We start from the raw sequence: 16,441 nt of genomic DNA, 5'->3' as shown, positions 1-16,441 counted from the left end.
GCCCCTTATCTGAGAAAGATTTTAAAATAAAAACTAAAGGCAGCATTTCTTTTAAAATTCTATAAAATGTCTGCAAAAACAGAAAATTACACAGTATGATAAAATATGAAAGTATGAAAAATAATGAAATAATGAACATTTTAAAAGTATCTTGAAAAAGTATGAAAAAGAAACCTAAATAGATAAGGTACACCAAAGAGGAAGTTAAATGGAAAAAATGTAATGATTAACACACAGCACAAAAAGAAAATAAACTTCTGAAAGGATAACTAAGAGGCATGGAAGATTGGGTGATAAACTCCATAATATCTCTAGTAGGATTTCCAGAAGAAAATGGAATGAAGTAATATTTATAATGATGAGCTGAGGATTTGCTGGAATTTACTCAGAAAGGATCCTCCTAATCAAAAACGATTACGTGTAGAAAAGTCCTAGTTCTTTTAGGACCCTCTAGTTCTAAGGACCCCTCTGTGATGATTTTGCCTTTTGTTATCTTGTACCTGAAATTTTCCTTCACTTCTTAGATACAGGTACCATGTAAACTTGTTTTAAAAAGCACCTGTTAACTTGCTGCTACCCTTGTTGAAATCGAGTGATTCCATGGCTTGATGAATCTGTTTTCAGGTAGATCAACTTGGATTTCGTAACTAACAATATGGGAAAGACTTCAAAAGTTTCTCTGTCAAACTGAAATTGTATATTCAAAAACTTGGCCAACCAGGCAGCTGTGACATCTTGGCTTTTCATGAAAAAAGGTAGCTACCCCTGTGATGGCCAATTTTATCCCCTACCCCACAGCTTGAAATACAGCTGCTGACTCAACAGGGACCTTAATTCATAGAGGTTCTTCTAAATGTCTGGGCTTGTTTCCCTGACAAGTTGCAACATGGTGGTATTCCCTGGGCTCCTATAGCCATCCAGTGTATACAGAACCAAAATTAGACGGGAACACTCACATTGGTAGGCAAAGCTCAAGGCCATTAGTTATAACTCTAGCTATGATTTGAGCTGTTGCCAATGGCTTGGGTTTTAGTTTGCCCTTTGGAAACCTGAATACTGGAAGATTAAATATACACCTCTTTTGGAGCACCAGCTATGGAAACAAGTTGTGGCTCTTGATTGGAAAGTTCAGATTGCCCATGAATTCAGAATCCAGGCTTATTAACTGCTGTATTGGTCTTTCTCATTCCTAGTGGAAGTCTCCAATATCCCAGAAGTCTTCCCGTAACCACTCCATTGATCTCTTCTGCATTCAATTCATTGTGTTCTTATAGATCCTCTGAATATTTCTTGCTTCAAGGAATCTTATATAAGCTCTGGGAGGGATCATGCCTAACTGTCTTTCCATCCCCATTCTGCTTAGTCTACCAGTAAATACTGATTGATAGATCCTGTCATATTATTTCACAGCTGACAAAATAGAAGCTGATTTTACTTTACTATGGAATATATTTATGTGAACTTTTTAAACTGGTGGAGGGATAGTAATTACTTTCTAAAATCATGGGTATTTACTACTTTATGATTTACTCTTTGTTCCAAGTTTCTGGTTTTTTACATCTACAGAAAGATAATCTTATTGATTATTGTTCCCACTTAATCCTACATGAAAAAATACTACAGGAATGTATGAAGAGATAGGAATCAGTAGCCTTGAAATATGGTAGCATTTTCTCCAACAGGTTATTTAATATTTGATATAAGTGGTTCCATTTGAATCATTCCGGTTAAAATACTTATGAAAGGGGAGCTTATTTTTCCTTGTTCTTCACAATGCAAAATATGTTGTATGCTTTTCAGAAATTAAATTAAGGCAAAGCAGTACTTTATTCACTCATTTCATATTTTAGTAATTTATTTTCAGGAAAGAATTGTATTTGTACAGAAGTTAATCTATAAGTTTAGGTCAAGTAAAACTCTTTGCATGTGTGTTTTGATCCTTATATTCTTAAACATGATGACCACAAAAATTCTATGGATTTACTTTATTGCTTATAATTGTATTTCATTTGACTAATGATGTATTTCATATGTCATAATTTCCTTCCTGAAGTAGGAAAATAATATTTTCATTATACAAAGATTACAAAATTTAGAAATAATATAAAAACCATAACTCTACAACTATTGACAACACTATTAACATTTTGCTCAATTTTTTTCATTATTGATTTTATACACTTAAAATGTTATATTATAGAGCTTTATAGACATGTACAAATAGAAAAATAAAGTGAGGGGCAGTGTACCTATTGCCAACCCTCAAGAACAAGAAAACTCTTCACCAATCTCATTTCATCTCAACTCTCACCAATTATCTTGCCACTTGTACTATTTTATAGCAATTCCTAGACTTCATGTCATGTCATATTTTTTCATATGTTCATATATAAATAGTATTTATCACTAAAAGAGAGGATCTACTTTTTTAATGGCTATACTGTGGTTATCCCACAGAAAAAATATGATTCCTAATGACAAAAATATTTAATCAACAGTTTTATTTATACTTTTATTTATACTTTTCTGATTCTGATGGTTTTATAATATTTACTTATTTATTATAATTTACTTGTTTAAATTGGGATCTCAAAATTCTCTTTGTGACTGGTCGATATATCCTAAAACACATTTAATCTGTAAATTCCCCCTCTTGTTATATTTTTATTTAGTTGAATTCATGTTTAAGATTGTATGTTTCTGTATTAGCTCACACTATCAGTGTCCATTCTCTTTTAGTGGAGACATCATAAAATTCTATTAACAGTGGATAGTAATTCTTTATTGTTTTACCTTGATTTATTAGCCATTCCCTTTTGAGGCATGTAGGCTACTTCCAGTTTCAGATTATAGGTGATTTTGGGGGAATACCTTTGTATATTAGTGTGTTTCTGAACTCAGAATTATTCTTAAATATTCTAGGTGTGACATTCCAGGGTTAAACGTTAGGGATATATTTAAGGCTCTTGCAGGCTGGAATTGGTGATCCACTTCCATTCAATAGAAAAAAATTTTTGCTAATGATCTCTGTCTTAAATCCTTCTATATAATCCTATTAAATCCTGCTTTTGACACTTAATCTTATTGTAAATGCTCTTTAAAGAGTAAAAAAATATATATTTTCTCTGGTTTTAGAAGAAAGAAGAGAGAGGAAGAGCAAAAGAAGGAAGGAAGGGCAGTTTGGATAAAACAGTAGATGGAATATTCTAACATTTTTCTTAGAGACCTTTTTATTATTATTTATATCCAGTTTTCTATTATCAGACACTATTGCAACTACAAGCACCTAGGATCAGAAAGACTTTTGTTTACTATTTTGCAATTTTTTTGTTTAATCTTTATATTCAAATTTACCTGTAGGTTACCCAAGCATCCTTATATACATGATAATGATATATTGTTAAAATCTCATGAGCAAATAGGAGAATGACCTCAATTTTTATTAACAATCATGGGGAAGTGGTCTAAATTCAGTTATTATACCTGAATTTTCTGGAGAAAAAAATATTCTAGAAGGAAATTGCTATTCCTCAGTAATATTTACAGAAAGGCATGAAGTTGTTCTTATTAATGAATGGGAGATTGTTGTACAGGCAGGAGATCACATAGGTGTTGTAGGAACAAGGTCATGTCAGGTTCAGAAATATTGTGCACAATATAATCTTTTTTTTCTTTTACTATTATATAATGCTGAATTACAACATCATGGTATCAGTGTTTTGATTAAACTTTTAATAGGTAGTTAAATAAGTATTTTAACAAATTCTAAGGCACAAGTAGTTTTCTTTTTTTTTTAAGATTTTTTAAAATCTATTTATTCATAGAGACACAGAGAGAGAGAGAGAGAGGCAGAGACACAGGCAGAGGGAGAAGCAGGCTCCATGCGGAGAGCCCAACATAGGACTCGATCCTGGGTCTCCAGGATCACGCCCTGGGCCACAGGCAGTGCTAAACCGCTGTGCCACCAGGGCTGCCCACAAGTAGTTTTCTTGCAGTTGAACTTGAACAATATAATTTATAGGGATCACATTTACAGAATGAAGATAGAATAAATCAAAATGGTATTTTATTTTAGTAGAAAAACACACTGAGAATGACATGAGAGGTGCAATGACACAAATTTTCTAAATCTGATATCTTTTGTTTATGGCTGGAGAGTCTTTTCATGTGATGTTTCTATAATAGTGGGATTTTCTGAAGAGAATCAACAGGATGATTAATGGGAGAGGAACTGGGGAGGGTTACAGACATGTTCACTGCTCCTCTGGCCTAGCTGGCCTGTTTCCACCCCAGAGCCTAACTCACAATCTCCTCCACTAGGAGAACTCTGCTCAGACCCTCCCAGTAGGGCTTTATCTCTGATTTGACTGAAATCTGGACCAAATGTCAGGATCTTGGAGTGGTCCATTTTATTAAAAAGAGTGCCCTCCTTTTCTCCCTAGGCATACTCTGATCCTCTCACCAGGCTTTACCTTCACTCATTAACAGTCTCTACTACCTGAAATTATATCCTCTAATTTTTTCATGCTTAGTGTCTGTCTTCTTTCTTCACTTTGTCTGGCTCTGCCAGTACTATGAACATCAGAACAGCAACTATTTTTTTTTTAAGATTTTATTTATTTATTCATGAGAGACACAGAGGAGAGAGAATGGCAGAGACCTAGGCAGAGGGAGAAGCAGGCTCCATGCAGGGAGCGCGATCTGGAACTGGATCCCGAGGCTTGATCCCAGGACTCCAGGATCAGGCCCTGGACTGAAGGTGGCGCTAAACCGCTGAGCCACCCAGGGATCCCCGGAACAGCAACTTTTATAGAACTATTACTCAATAAAAAATATTTGTTGAATAAATTGTTTAATAAATTAGTGAGTGAATGATTTAAGATAGATGGCAGTTCCTTCATACCTCAAAAATTTAACAGATATTGAATAAATCATTACAGTTAAACTTTTACAAAACTTAATTATTATATAGTACAGATTCAGGGAATTTTATCAGTCATGGGGACCAAAGAAGACATGTTGCAAAATATTTGTATGCTAAAGAATTAATTGTAAAGATATCCACACGGAACACCAATAATGGCCAGACATTATATAAATATAAATATTTTATTAAACAAAGTTCTATCATGTATATTGTTTATCCATTTAACAAATACAAATATGTCCTAAGGATGAGCATATGATATAGATTTTGAATGTAAGGATTTAAGTAAATTTATATTTTAATTTGACCTGTTCAAAGATAGGTTTGCTTAGTAATTCAGCATATGATGTAAATCTATTTATAAATCAAGGTACAGTCTATGGAGTAAAAAGTTAAGAATCCATATTCTATTAGAAGATATACTGAAAATATTGTTATAATTTATTTTCTACGATATTTAAATGAGTGTAACAAATGCCTTTAGGTGAGACTAATGAGACTATCTGTGAAAATCAGTGTTTATTTATTTTTTTTTTAATTTTTTTTTCTTTTATTTATTTATGATAGTCACACACACACAGAGAGAGAGAGAGAGAGGCAGAGACATAGGCAGAGGGAGAAGCAGGCTCCATGCACCGGGAGCCCGACGTGGGATTCGATCCTGGATCTCCAGGATCGTGCCCTGGGCCAAAGGCAGGCGCCAAACCGCTGCGCCACCCAGGGATCCCTATTTGTATTTTAACTGGAAAAGGGAATAAAAGAGGTTGAGCTAGGAGTGCCTTCCAGTTTACTTACATGGCTTACATGTGTTACCATTCGACTCTTCCTATTACTCTCACATTGATTAAAGATCACTTTAATTTTAAAATTAAAAATTTAATTTAAATTTTAAATCATAGTTTAAACAAATCTAGTAATAAAGAAGAGATAATCAGAAGCTATAGGATGGGTTACAATACTATCATTTTTCCCTCTTGAATCCATTGCACTTTTAAAAATACTAATGACAAGTGTGTATAGGTCCCATTTCAACTCTGGGTTTTGCAAAATTAATATAAATTCTAATAATGAATATCATTTTGTATTAATCCATTAGAGCAACAAGTAGGCAAGCCAGTAAAATTATAGCACAACTGTACATAGCTCAACTTTATGCACACTTCACCTGAAATACTTATTAGACCATTCCAATTACTTGTTTTCATCATTAATATTCCCTATGCTATGGTGAGCACCTGAGAAATGAGACTGTCCTAAATACGTTTGTTCTGTACTTTGCCCCAGGCCTGGTGCATAGTGAACCTTGATAGTTTGTCAAGGAATATTTGTTATTGTGACAAATATTCTAAATAAATTGATTCTAAAATTATTCTAAAATTAATTGAAGTTAATTAACATCCAGTTTTAAAATAAAATGATTACAATAAAACATTTTATATCATTGATTATAGCTATTGTAATTTACCTATTATTTTAAAACAAACCGTGATTCTGTTTTAAATTCAATGTGCTTACTTCCTTATCCACTGGAGAACAGTTAACAGAACAGAATTACATGTTCACAATTCCGTTAGGAAGGTTCCCTATAGTTCATAGTCATCCATCTTAGTGCTAGTAGTTGTTTCTTGGTCCACTGGTTGTGATCCCATAACATGTAAACTGGGAAATGAAAAAAAGGTTTAGCAGAAAATATATAGGTGAAAAAAAAAAGAGAAAATATATAGGTGAAATAATATCTTCAATAGTAACAGAAATTGTGTGAATGTTTTATAGGTTCAAGAAGTACATGAGATTTTAAATACTATTTTGAGTTGCTACTGTTTTCTATCTTGAAACTTTTAAAATAAATTTGTTTTAAAGAAGCCATTCATTCTCTCTCTCTTTTCAAGAGATTCTTATTTGCTTGGTAAATATATAATAACATTAAGTTTGAATAATATTGTGGATTTTTCCTTGTTTTGCTTTTATGAATGTTTAAATATATAAATACAAGGACTATAGAATGTATTAGAATATTTTTCATATTTGAGTGATTGTCTTTGACACAATAAAGTATTTTCACTTACATTGTAATTTTAAAAGATATTAGTTATTTTAAAATCAGGAAAGCTATATACCCAAAATGTAGAACAAATATTGTCAGCGACAAGAACAAATATTATCAGTGACACCATCACTGAGTGCTTTACTCGTGAATAACAGATATACTAAATTTCACTTTGAATTATTGATATGAATGATTTCAGATTATTTTTGAAATTATCAATGTGGAAAACACTCCTCAATTTCTGTGTACCCAATTTTTTCAAGGAAGCTAAATTAATCAAACAAGTATATTAAAGGACAAATGAATCCTGTGGAAATGTTAAAGTGAGAAAGGAAAATATTGTAATAATTCTAGTATAGAAATATTAGTATTTGTAAACCATCCAGTTGAGAGTTCACAACAAAATTAGAACTGAATGGAAAGAACATCACACAAAACAAAAACAATTAAATCGCCTTTAACACTCATTTCCCCCACAAAAAAATCCATCAAGCTCTAGAAATATTTTGGAGCCATGGCTCTTCTGAAAAATTACCAGTTGAGAAGTTCATTTTTCACTCTGGAATTAATGGCAAGCTTGGTAGATGTAGTCTATATCATTTGAAATTGTCAGCAGGCTTACTTAACTGTTAATAAAGTAACAGCTGTGGCTTGTGTTTAATACTGCTATCTGTGTTTAATTCTTTCTTAATTGTCCCTTTACAGGCCTTTCATGTGTAAAAGAAATCTCTGGATTTTATAACTCAATTGCCCACTTTAAACTGTGTACTATGTGCTTATTACCTGATTTGGTAAAAAGTAGCTGAAGACATATTTCTAAAATATAAAGTTATGTTTTTGTAAACCTACAAATAGATATTCATTTGTTTACTACATATAATATACATAATTTATAGAAGTTTGAAGTTAGGTTTTCACTTGTAACTTTAATCTCATTACTTTTTTTTTTCTTCACCACCACCTAATGAATACTAACTAACCTAATGGTATGATATAACTTCTTTATTATAATAACTGATAACCAGTTTATCATGGAAATATGAAGTATAAAATATTTTATCAGTTTTTTGTTATTATTTTAGTTATATAAAAATAGAAATCACGCACATGGAAAATCTCACTGTTGTAGGAAGATAAACTTCAGCAATATTTCCTTCTGTAAAGAAGTTTAGAGAAGAACTGTATAATATAATAACATAAAAATTAGCAATAATGATAGTTTTATGCATTCACTCAATCATTTAAATGTATTTAATGACCCAGACAGCACTGGAGATGCAGAAGTGGACAAAATGGAGAAACTTCTTACTCAAAAGAGGCATACATTTGACTGGAAGCAGGCCAACTGTAAATGATATAATTTCATGTCATGATAAGTTTTATGAAGAAGATGAAAACATGATAAGGAGATAAGGAGTGATAGATGGAGTGGTCAGCAAAAACCCCTTTGAGTGATAAGAGAACAGACACATCAGAACATTCAAGTGAGTGAATAAGCTATGTAGACATAGGCGGGACAGGCTCTCCAGGCAAAAGGAAAACAAATATAAAGGCTTTTACAGACATGAGAACAGCCTTGCGACCATAGTTGTTGAAACAAGAGTGAGCCCACTAAAACCAGAAGAGTGATAGGAACTGATGTTGATTCAATAATTAGGGGACACCTCTCAGTGCTTTGTAGGCCAAGATTAGGTTTTATTCTATGTGTGCTAAAAGTCATTGGTGAATTCTGAGCCAGAAGTGATAATCAGGTATGTGTTTTAACAAGAGCTTGTCTTTAGATGGAGAACGTACTCTAGTTGGGCAAGAATGAAAGCAGGGGATCAATTAGGAGGCCACTGTAAGAGAGAAGGCAGTGTGACTAGGTGGATAGTGGTGGAGGTAGTATGCCGTGTATACAGAAAGTGAACTGTGTTTCCATAAAAGTGCACATAGAGGCAAAGCACGTGTTCACATTATGCATTGTGAAGAGTTTAGGAGAGTGTGGTGTCACTTATAAGTAATATTAAAATTAATATTATAATTAACTAGCTTAAATGTCTTAAGCTAGCTTAATATGTCAGTTAACATATTTCCAGTCTATTCAAATACACTTACCACTATATTTTACCCATTTTCCTAAGCACTTCACAATGTTGTGGACATAAAAAGTGTTTGGAACTGGTTTTCCATTGTCAAATTATAGGACCTTCCAGAAGGATGCATAAGATGCTTCATTGACCAGAGCATGTATTATAAAATAATATCATTATATTCTTTGAATATTAGGACTTCATAAAGAAGGTTTTCTCAACATGTTCAAATTCGGAATCATTGTAACATTCATGAAGATATGCTTTGTTATCTAATTTTTGTATTAGGTAATTGGAAATTAGACCAATAAATGTTATCATTGTTCTATGAAAATGTTGGTCAAAGGATTGCTCTTAGCTAATATAAAAAAGAATTATTCTGTTATCCCCTACATGAGTTAGTTCACTAGAAATTAAAAAGTTAATTTTGAGAGTGATTTTTATTTGAAAATTTTAGTAAGCTAAATTGTATTTTAGTAAGTTAAAACTGTCTTTAGCAAACATTTACCAAGCAGTTCCTTGGAGTCAGATTTTGTCCAATGCCCTAGGGATGTTACAGTGATTATTATGATTGTAAAACAATCTGGAAGAGTTTCACATAGAATATTAAATTAAGACATTTTAATGAGATAGCTGCTGCCCAGGCATCTTTGTAGAAATTTACAGGGTGGGGTACTTTACCATCTTCTCAGTTCTGAGCTACATGCTTTGATTGGAGGGCATGCCCACAGGTTCCAAAGTGCCTACACTGTCCTAGAAACAGAGACAACACAATTACAATACGTATGTTCAAGTCTCTCATATTGGTTGACTTGTATGTGAAAAAAAATAGAAATTGCATAAGATAAATTATAGTTACTGTTACAAGTGCTATAAAAAAATTCACTCGGGAGAATTCCATGTGTATGGAATGTTCAAGGAGGGCTACATAAGAGGAAAAGAACCAGAGATGTGTCCTAGGGAATGTGCATAGTGGAGAAAAGGGAAGATAATTTTGGTTAGGGAAATATAGAAGCAATAAAGCAGAAGAAATCATTATGAGGAAATTCCTCATAATTTGCACAGAAAAATGTTGGGCAGTGAGTATAGTTAAGTCACCTTTGGCACCATACATTTCTTAAACTCTCAGAATTCTGATTTTTTCCATCTGTAAAAAAGAAAACGACATTTATAAATGTGGTAGAACTGCTGTGAGGATTAATGGAAGGGATATGAGCAAAAAATCTGGCCTTGGCCCATAATCGACATGTTTAATTTAAGCCACGTCTATGAGATCTCTTTTTTTGCTGCTGGTGCCACCCTCCCAATTCAAGTCTTTGTCATCACAGACTCTCTTCAAAGCAGAACACCAGTGTAATCGTTTGAGTAAGCCTTCACAGATCTGATCAGTTGGAAATGAGCTCTTCTTTTCCTTTGTACTATTCATATGACACATGACAGTCTATTTACTTATTTTTCTTGGGCTGAAATAGATTTTTTAAACAGTTTTGACCATTGGCTTTTCTAATGCGAGGTTACTTTATTACTTTATTTTATTCTTAAAAATAAAACACCACTGGAGATGAGGACTGCACTTCTGATGAGGACTCAGTGTCGTATGGAAGTATTGGATCACTCTATTGTACACCTGAAACTAATATGACACTGTGCATTAACTGGAATTTAAATAAAAAGTTAAAATCTTAAAATAACAATTACTAAATCTATGTTCATGAAATCATAACCTTTACCTACAGAGATAAAAAGCTCTTGGATTATGCAATTCACCATCAGACCCTTTTTTCCAGCCACTTAGTCTTTAATAACATGATAGTTGATGGAACAATACCACATCTGCCATTATAAACATCTTTAATACAGCCTTAATTTTATTAGATTTCAAAATTGTTATATTACTAGACTTGTAATAAAGTTAGATCTTACTCATAGTCAGTGGTATTATGTATAAATAATGTTCTTTACTGCTGCGAGATGATCTGGAGGTTAATCAGTTTAATGAATTTAATTTATAAATTTTAAAATGAATTTAAAAAACATATTTGGTGTGTAGATAGAAGCTATTTTTGACAATTGATGTTTGGTAAGTTTTGTGTGTTTTGCTATTAATAGTAACAACTATTAATATTAATAGTAACAACTAAGTTCTAATTAATTTAATGAACATAACATACTCCTAAGGATATGGTTAAAACAACCTGTTATTAAAAAATGGATATTTTTATAGCAGTTTTAGGTTTATAGAAAAATTGTGCAGAAAGTAGAGTTTCTAAACCTTGTCCCATCCTACCCTACCCCCTACAATTTCCCTTATTAACAGTTTCCATCAGTGTAGTATATTTGTTACAGTTGAACTATTATGAAGACACTAGCTATAGTCCATAGTCTACATTAGGATTCACTCTTCGTGTTGTACAGTTTTATGATTTTTGGTAAATGTACATTGTCATGTACCCACCATTAAGAATAGTTTTACTGTCATAAACATGTTCTGGTTCCATTTATTTGTCACTCTGTTACCTGAGTTTTTGGGGTAACTACTGATCTTTTTATTGCCTGTATAGTTTTGCCTTTCCCAAAATGTCATATAATCAGAATCATATCATATGTAAGTAGCCTTTTCAGACTGGCATTGTTCACTTAGTAATAGGCATTTAAGGTTTTTCCATTTCTTTTCATGCCTTGATAGTTATTTCCTTTTATTGCTGGATAATATTTTGTCATATGGATGTACCACAGTCTGCCTATATATTTATTTTTTAAAATAAAATGTCTAAAAATGTCTCTATCTTTTGTTTTAAATGTCTAATTTCTTTTATCATTGAAAGTATTTTACTGTGTAATGTTTTATCCTTTTTCCATTTTATATTTGGAATAGACATTTTATTTTAGGCAATGCTAAGTAAATTTTAAAATTCAGTGTATGTCAGGGCACTTGGTGGCTCAGTCAGTTTAGTGTCCTGCTCTTGGTTTTGGCTCAGGTCATGATCTCAGGGTTGTGAGATCGAGTTGTGTCAGGTTCTGCACTTAGCACAGGGTTGGCTTGAGATTCTCTCCCTCTCCCTCCCCCCCGTCTCCCTCTCTCTCTGCCCCGTTCATGCATGTGCATACTCTCACTTTCTAAAATAAATAAGTAAATAAAATCTTTAAAATTTTGTGCATGTCTAATCAGTCATGTTAATATATGCCTACTGAACAACTTTTTTTTGGAATAATGTAGTGGTTTTGTCTTAACATGTTATTTGAATTGTTCCCTAAATTTTGTTGATATCTACTATGAATTTAAAAATATTTTACCAGCCTAAAGCATATTCAATTATATGCTTTACATGTGGTAAAATTTTGCTTTACATGTGTCTAGAATGAGGGAGTTTACAAAGTGAAGTGGCACATAGATAAACTGTGCTGTATATTCAACCCCCTAAACAGGAGCAAACCACTATTTCATGTTGTCCAATTTTTACTAGAATCTTTCCCTAACAAACTTACTTTTTTCAAACCATCTGCACTTCCTTCCCTTCTGTCTTTGAGGAAATGCTTTCTCTTCTTTGTGGAAAATATTCTATCTGCCTAAACTCTTCACCTGGCCTTTTAAATCTCAGTGACTGATCTATTAATCACTGTTCTTGCTTCTATGTATTCCTCTTTCCATCTGTATGAATTCTGTAATAAATGAATGAATGAATGTCTGTATAAGTCCATTTTTGTCTTCTGAGGTGCATGTCATGGTTAGTTTTGGGTATAGATTCCAAAAGCTTGGGGTTTATGTCCTAATTCCAATGCTCAACTAGCTCTATGACTGCAAACAAGTTTTTGACTTCTCATGGATTCAGTTTCCTTACCTGAAATGGGGATAATGGTAGGATTATGTAAGGATTAAAGTGACAATTGATGTAAAGTTCTTAGCACAGTGCCTATTGCATAGCAGATGCTTAAAGGACATTAGTAATTATTATTGCAAAATTGATATTTTCTTTGATTTATGAATATGAAATATGATGATATCCTCTCCAGGTCCCTTAAAACCTGTTTTTTTCCTTCCTAATTTTTGGAGAAATATCTTTCCCTATCCATTGATATTCAAAGATACTCTATTCAAGCATCTGACTGCTCACTTTTTTCCACACACACCCAACAACACACAAATGCACACACATACCCAGAATAATATTGTCAACAAAGTTAGCTTCTAGAGAAGTTTCTTTTTGAAGTTCCCCAACAATCCTTGGGTAAGGAAACTGGAGGCCCAGTTTCATTATTTTGTACATCTTTCTATAACTCTCTACAAGGAGCACTTCTTACTTATTCTCTGAAAGCCGAGTATGTTTATGAAAATAAAAGGAATATAGAAATACAGCTTCCTATCAATATGTAATAGAACTGTTTATTATTTTAAAATATTATAATTTTTTCTCTTAATATATTGGATTTGAAGTTCATCCTGACAGATGGTTATAACATGATGAGTGAAAAGCATTAGTAACATATTTAAGCTACCGTGGAAAATTAGCAACTTTGTGAAAATTGAAAAACTCATTTCCTGATGTGATTTAGGCAAGGCTTTAAGGATTTTCATTAAATAATATAAAAAAAATTAGAGGGTTAGAAACAAAACTCAGGGGCAGGAAACACAATCACATTAAAAGATGATTTTCAAAATGTTAACTATTTAAAAACTAAAATCTCTTAACTACTTTACAGCTTTAAAACCAAGAAAGCATGTTTTATGACTATCAGCTACATAATTTGAAGTAGATATTATTAGTATTACTATTTAGAATCTGACCTAGGTATTTAAAAAGTCAGAACTGATATTAAATCTTTTTTAAAGTTGAGATTAAAAACAATTATGAGAAGATTCCATAGCATAATAATTCAGGTCCTAATGTAGAATAGTTTCTTCAGTTTTTCATTCTGTACGATTTTTTTCTTTTTCTCTCTGTACAATAAATTCTGGTTTGCTAATCTAGAAGGACATAGAAATGAGTAGCAGAAAAAGCAGGTCCTCCAATTCAGGATCAAGAATTCTCTACATGTTAATGTAATAGTTACATGAGACAATTCTCAAGTGTAAAGTATTTGTTTTGTATAATTTGGATACTGACTTCTTTCTTGAGACTTAGAACCAATTTTTCCCCCTTTCTTCTGTTTCTCTCTACAGAAAGCTGACCTTGCAGTTGCTCCACTGGCTATTACCTACGTTCGAGAGAAGGTCATCGACTTTTCCAAGCCCTTTATGACACTTGGAATAAGTATTTTGTACCGCAAGCCCAATGGTACAAACCCAGGCGTCTTCTCCTTCCTGAATCCTCTCTCCCCTGATATCTGGATGTATATTCTGCTGGCTTACTTGGGTGTCAGTTGTGTGCTCTTTGTCATAGCCAGGTAACATGCTCACTTTTGTGATTTTTTTGGCAATTGTTACCTCCTTTTTCTAACTAATAATTGTCAAAAGTCACAATAATTTTTACTTTTCTTTTTCTTTATTTCCCTTGGGGTGCTGAAGAATAATGAACTTTTAAGAGTCACATAACTTATTAAAATATATTATGCTGCCTTTTTGGGCAGAAAGCATGCTGGTTATGTCAGTAAGCTATAAGTGTGGTAGAGTTTACTCTTTTTAATCAGAATCTAAAAGCAGTCCAAATCACCATGACATAAAAATTGTTTTCTCATTTTGAAGATTTCTCTTGAGCCAGAAAGCAAAATAGTATACTTTACTATTTATTTACTGATTTATTTGGAATAATAAATCAGTCATAAAAAAAACCAAAGTGGTAAAATTTAAAAGGAGGCTTTTTTTTTTTTTTTTTTAAAAGGAGGCTTTTTTAAGTATAAAAAGACTACCATTATTTTCCACATAAAATTTCTCATTTTTTTCACAAAATAATATAATGTATAACTACAAATATTTTTTGTTCTATCATCAAAATTAAATATTAAATAAGAGAGTTATTTTTTCAAATATATAGGTTCTTCTGATAAATTTATCACTAAAGATATTTATCTTTCCTTTGAACCTATTCTTTTCTCAATGAAATCATGCATTTGTTCCTAGCAGTGAAATTAAAAAAAAACAAAAACAAATGCTTAGTTCATTCAATTAAAACAAGGAATGAAATCACTTCTAGAAGTAGTATATTTTTATATATGTAGATTATTTGTGGTTATACACAGATATTTTTGATATTCACATATGGATGTAATGCAAATTTATGATTGTCTACCTAATTGTTTTAATATTAACACATGAGTCCTTCAGACAGTTATTATTTGCATATGGCTGAAAATTTGTATTGGAACCATACATACATATAGCTTTTGTAGCTGTATGGTAGCTCATGTTAAAATTTTTATATGAAATTTCGAGTTCTACCCCAAAATGAGAATTTGGAGTATGAAATTCATAAACTTTCGGCTCCAGACTTTTCCATATCTTGTGGAAACCAAACAACATTTTCATTTTTGAGCATCTTTGCGTCAATTACAAATCTTTTATAGTGACCAATACAAACCACGCTATTTTATATGTATTCAGAGAAATGAGTTCAAGGATTGCAGTTTAAATAATTCAATGGCTGGAGAACTCTACAGCATGCCCACAAGGCAGACAAAAAAATAAATACTCCAAAGTATAGAAAAAGCTTTTATTGCTGTCTACAGGTACACCTGCTCCTTCTTAATCAAATTAACAAAAGTTCCTGGGAAAGATAAAATCAAAACCTAGTGGTAAATGTCCTGAGACCCTTCTGAGGCAATTGTGCAAGCATCAATCAACCTGAATTAAGTCTAATGTAGTTTCCAGGGGATCTTAAGTAGAAACTATTGAATTACCTCAAATTCATATTAGGAATTTCAGATATTACTAATTTTCTGAGCCCAAATCTTCTGAGATTACATTCAAAAGCAAATACTGAAACATCTGAATTCTCTTCTAGCTTAAAAGAACATTTGCAAATAGAGGCAAGCTGTGTGGCTTATGCACTCATATAATTTTCATAATATTTCTTTAACTATCACTTTGATAAACCATCAAATAAAATAGTAACATAACATCTGTGTAATCGTAACCTGTACTAATTTTTTACAGAATAAATACATCCATATCATTCTTATTGAGAACATATAGCTGGTGTGCCACTTAAGTGTTATTAAATTTTAGAGTATTACTGTCATATTTTATTATTAGTTATTAAATTAATGAATTTGAAAGTAATTCTATTTCAGCCTCATATTCAACGATGTGATAATAGTTTCATCAGTTTCAGAAATTAAGTATAATATCTTCATTTATGGACAAATTAACATATTTTATTAAATAACAAACGATATAAGATATCCTATATTAAGTGATAAATAATATTAGATATCTTGGTAAATAATATATAGTATGAAAAT

At 32.1% G+C, this 16,441-nt stretch overlaps 1 protein-coding gene across 8 annotated transcripts in view; it reads left to right on the top strand.

Annotated features, from left to right (window-relative positions):
* Positions 1-16,441, top strand: part of GRIK2 (glutamate ionotropic receptor kainate type subunit 2) — a 638,483-nt gene that overhangs the window by 468,529 nt on the left and 153,513 nt on the right. For all 8 annotated transcript variants that reach the window (XM_041767187.1, XM_041767198.1, XM_041767221.1 and 5 more), the window contains one exon: positions 14,205-14,428. In XM_041767187.1, the coding sequence (XP_041623121.1) occupies positions 14,205-14,428 (224 nt within the window). The remainder of the gene's footprint in view (positions 1-14,204; positions 14,429-16,441) is intronic.

This window comes from Vulpes lagopus, chromosome 1, assembly GCF_018345385.1.
Source record: "Vulpes lagopus strain Blue_001 chromosome 1, ASM1834538v1, whole genome shotgun sequence".
Classification (NCBI taxonomy): domain Eukaryota; kingdom Metazoa; phylum Chordata; class Mammalia; order Carnivora; family Canidae; genus Vulpes; species Vulpes lagopus.
This window is presented reverse-complemented; position numbering and strand designations above follow the sequence as displayed.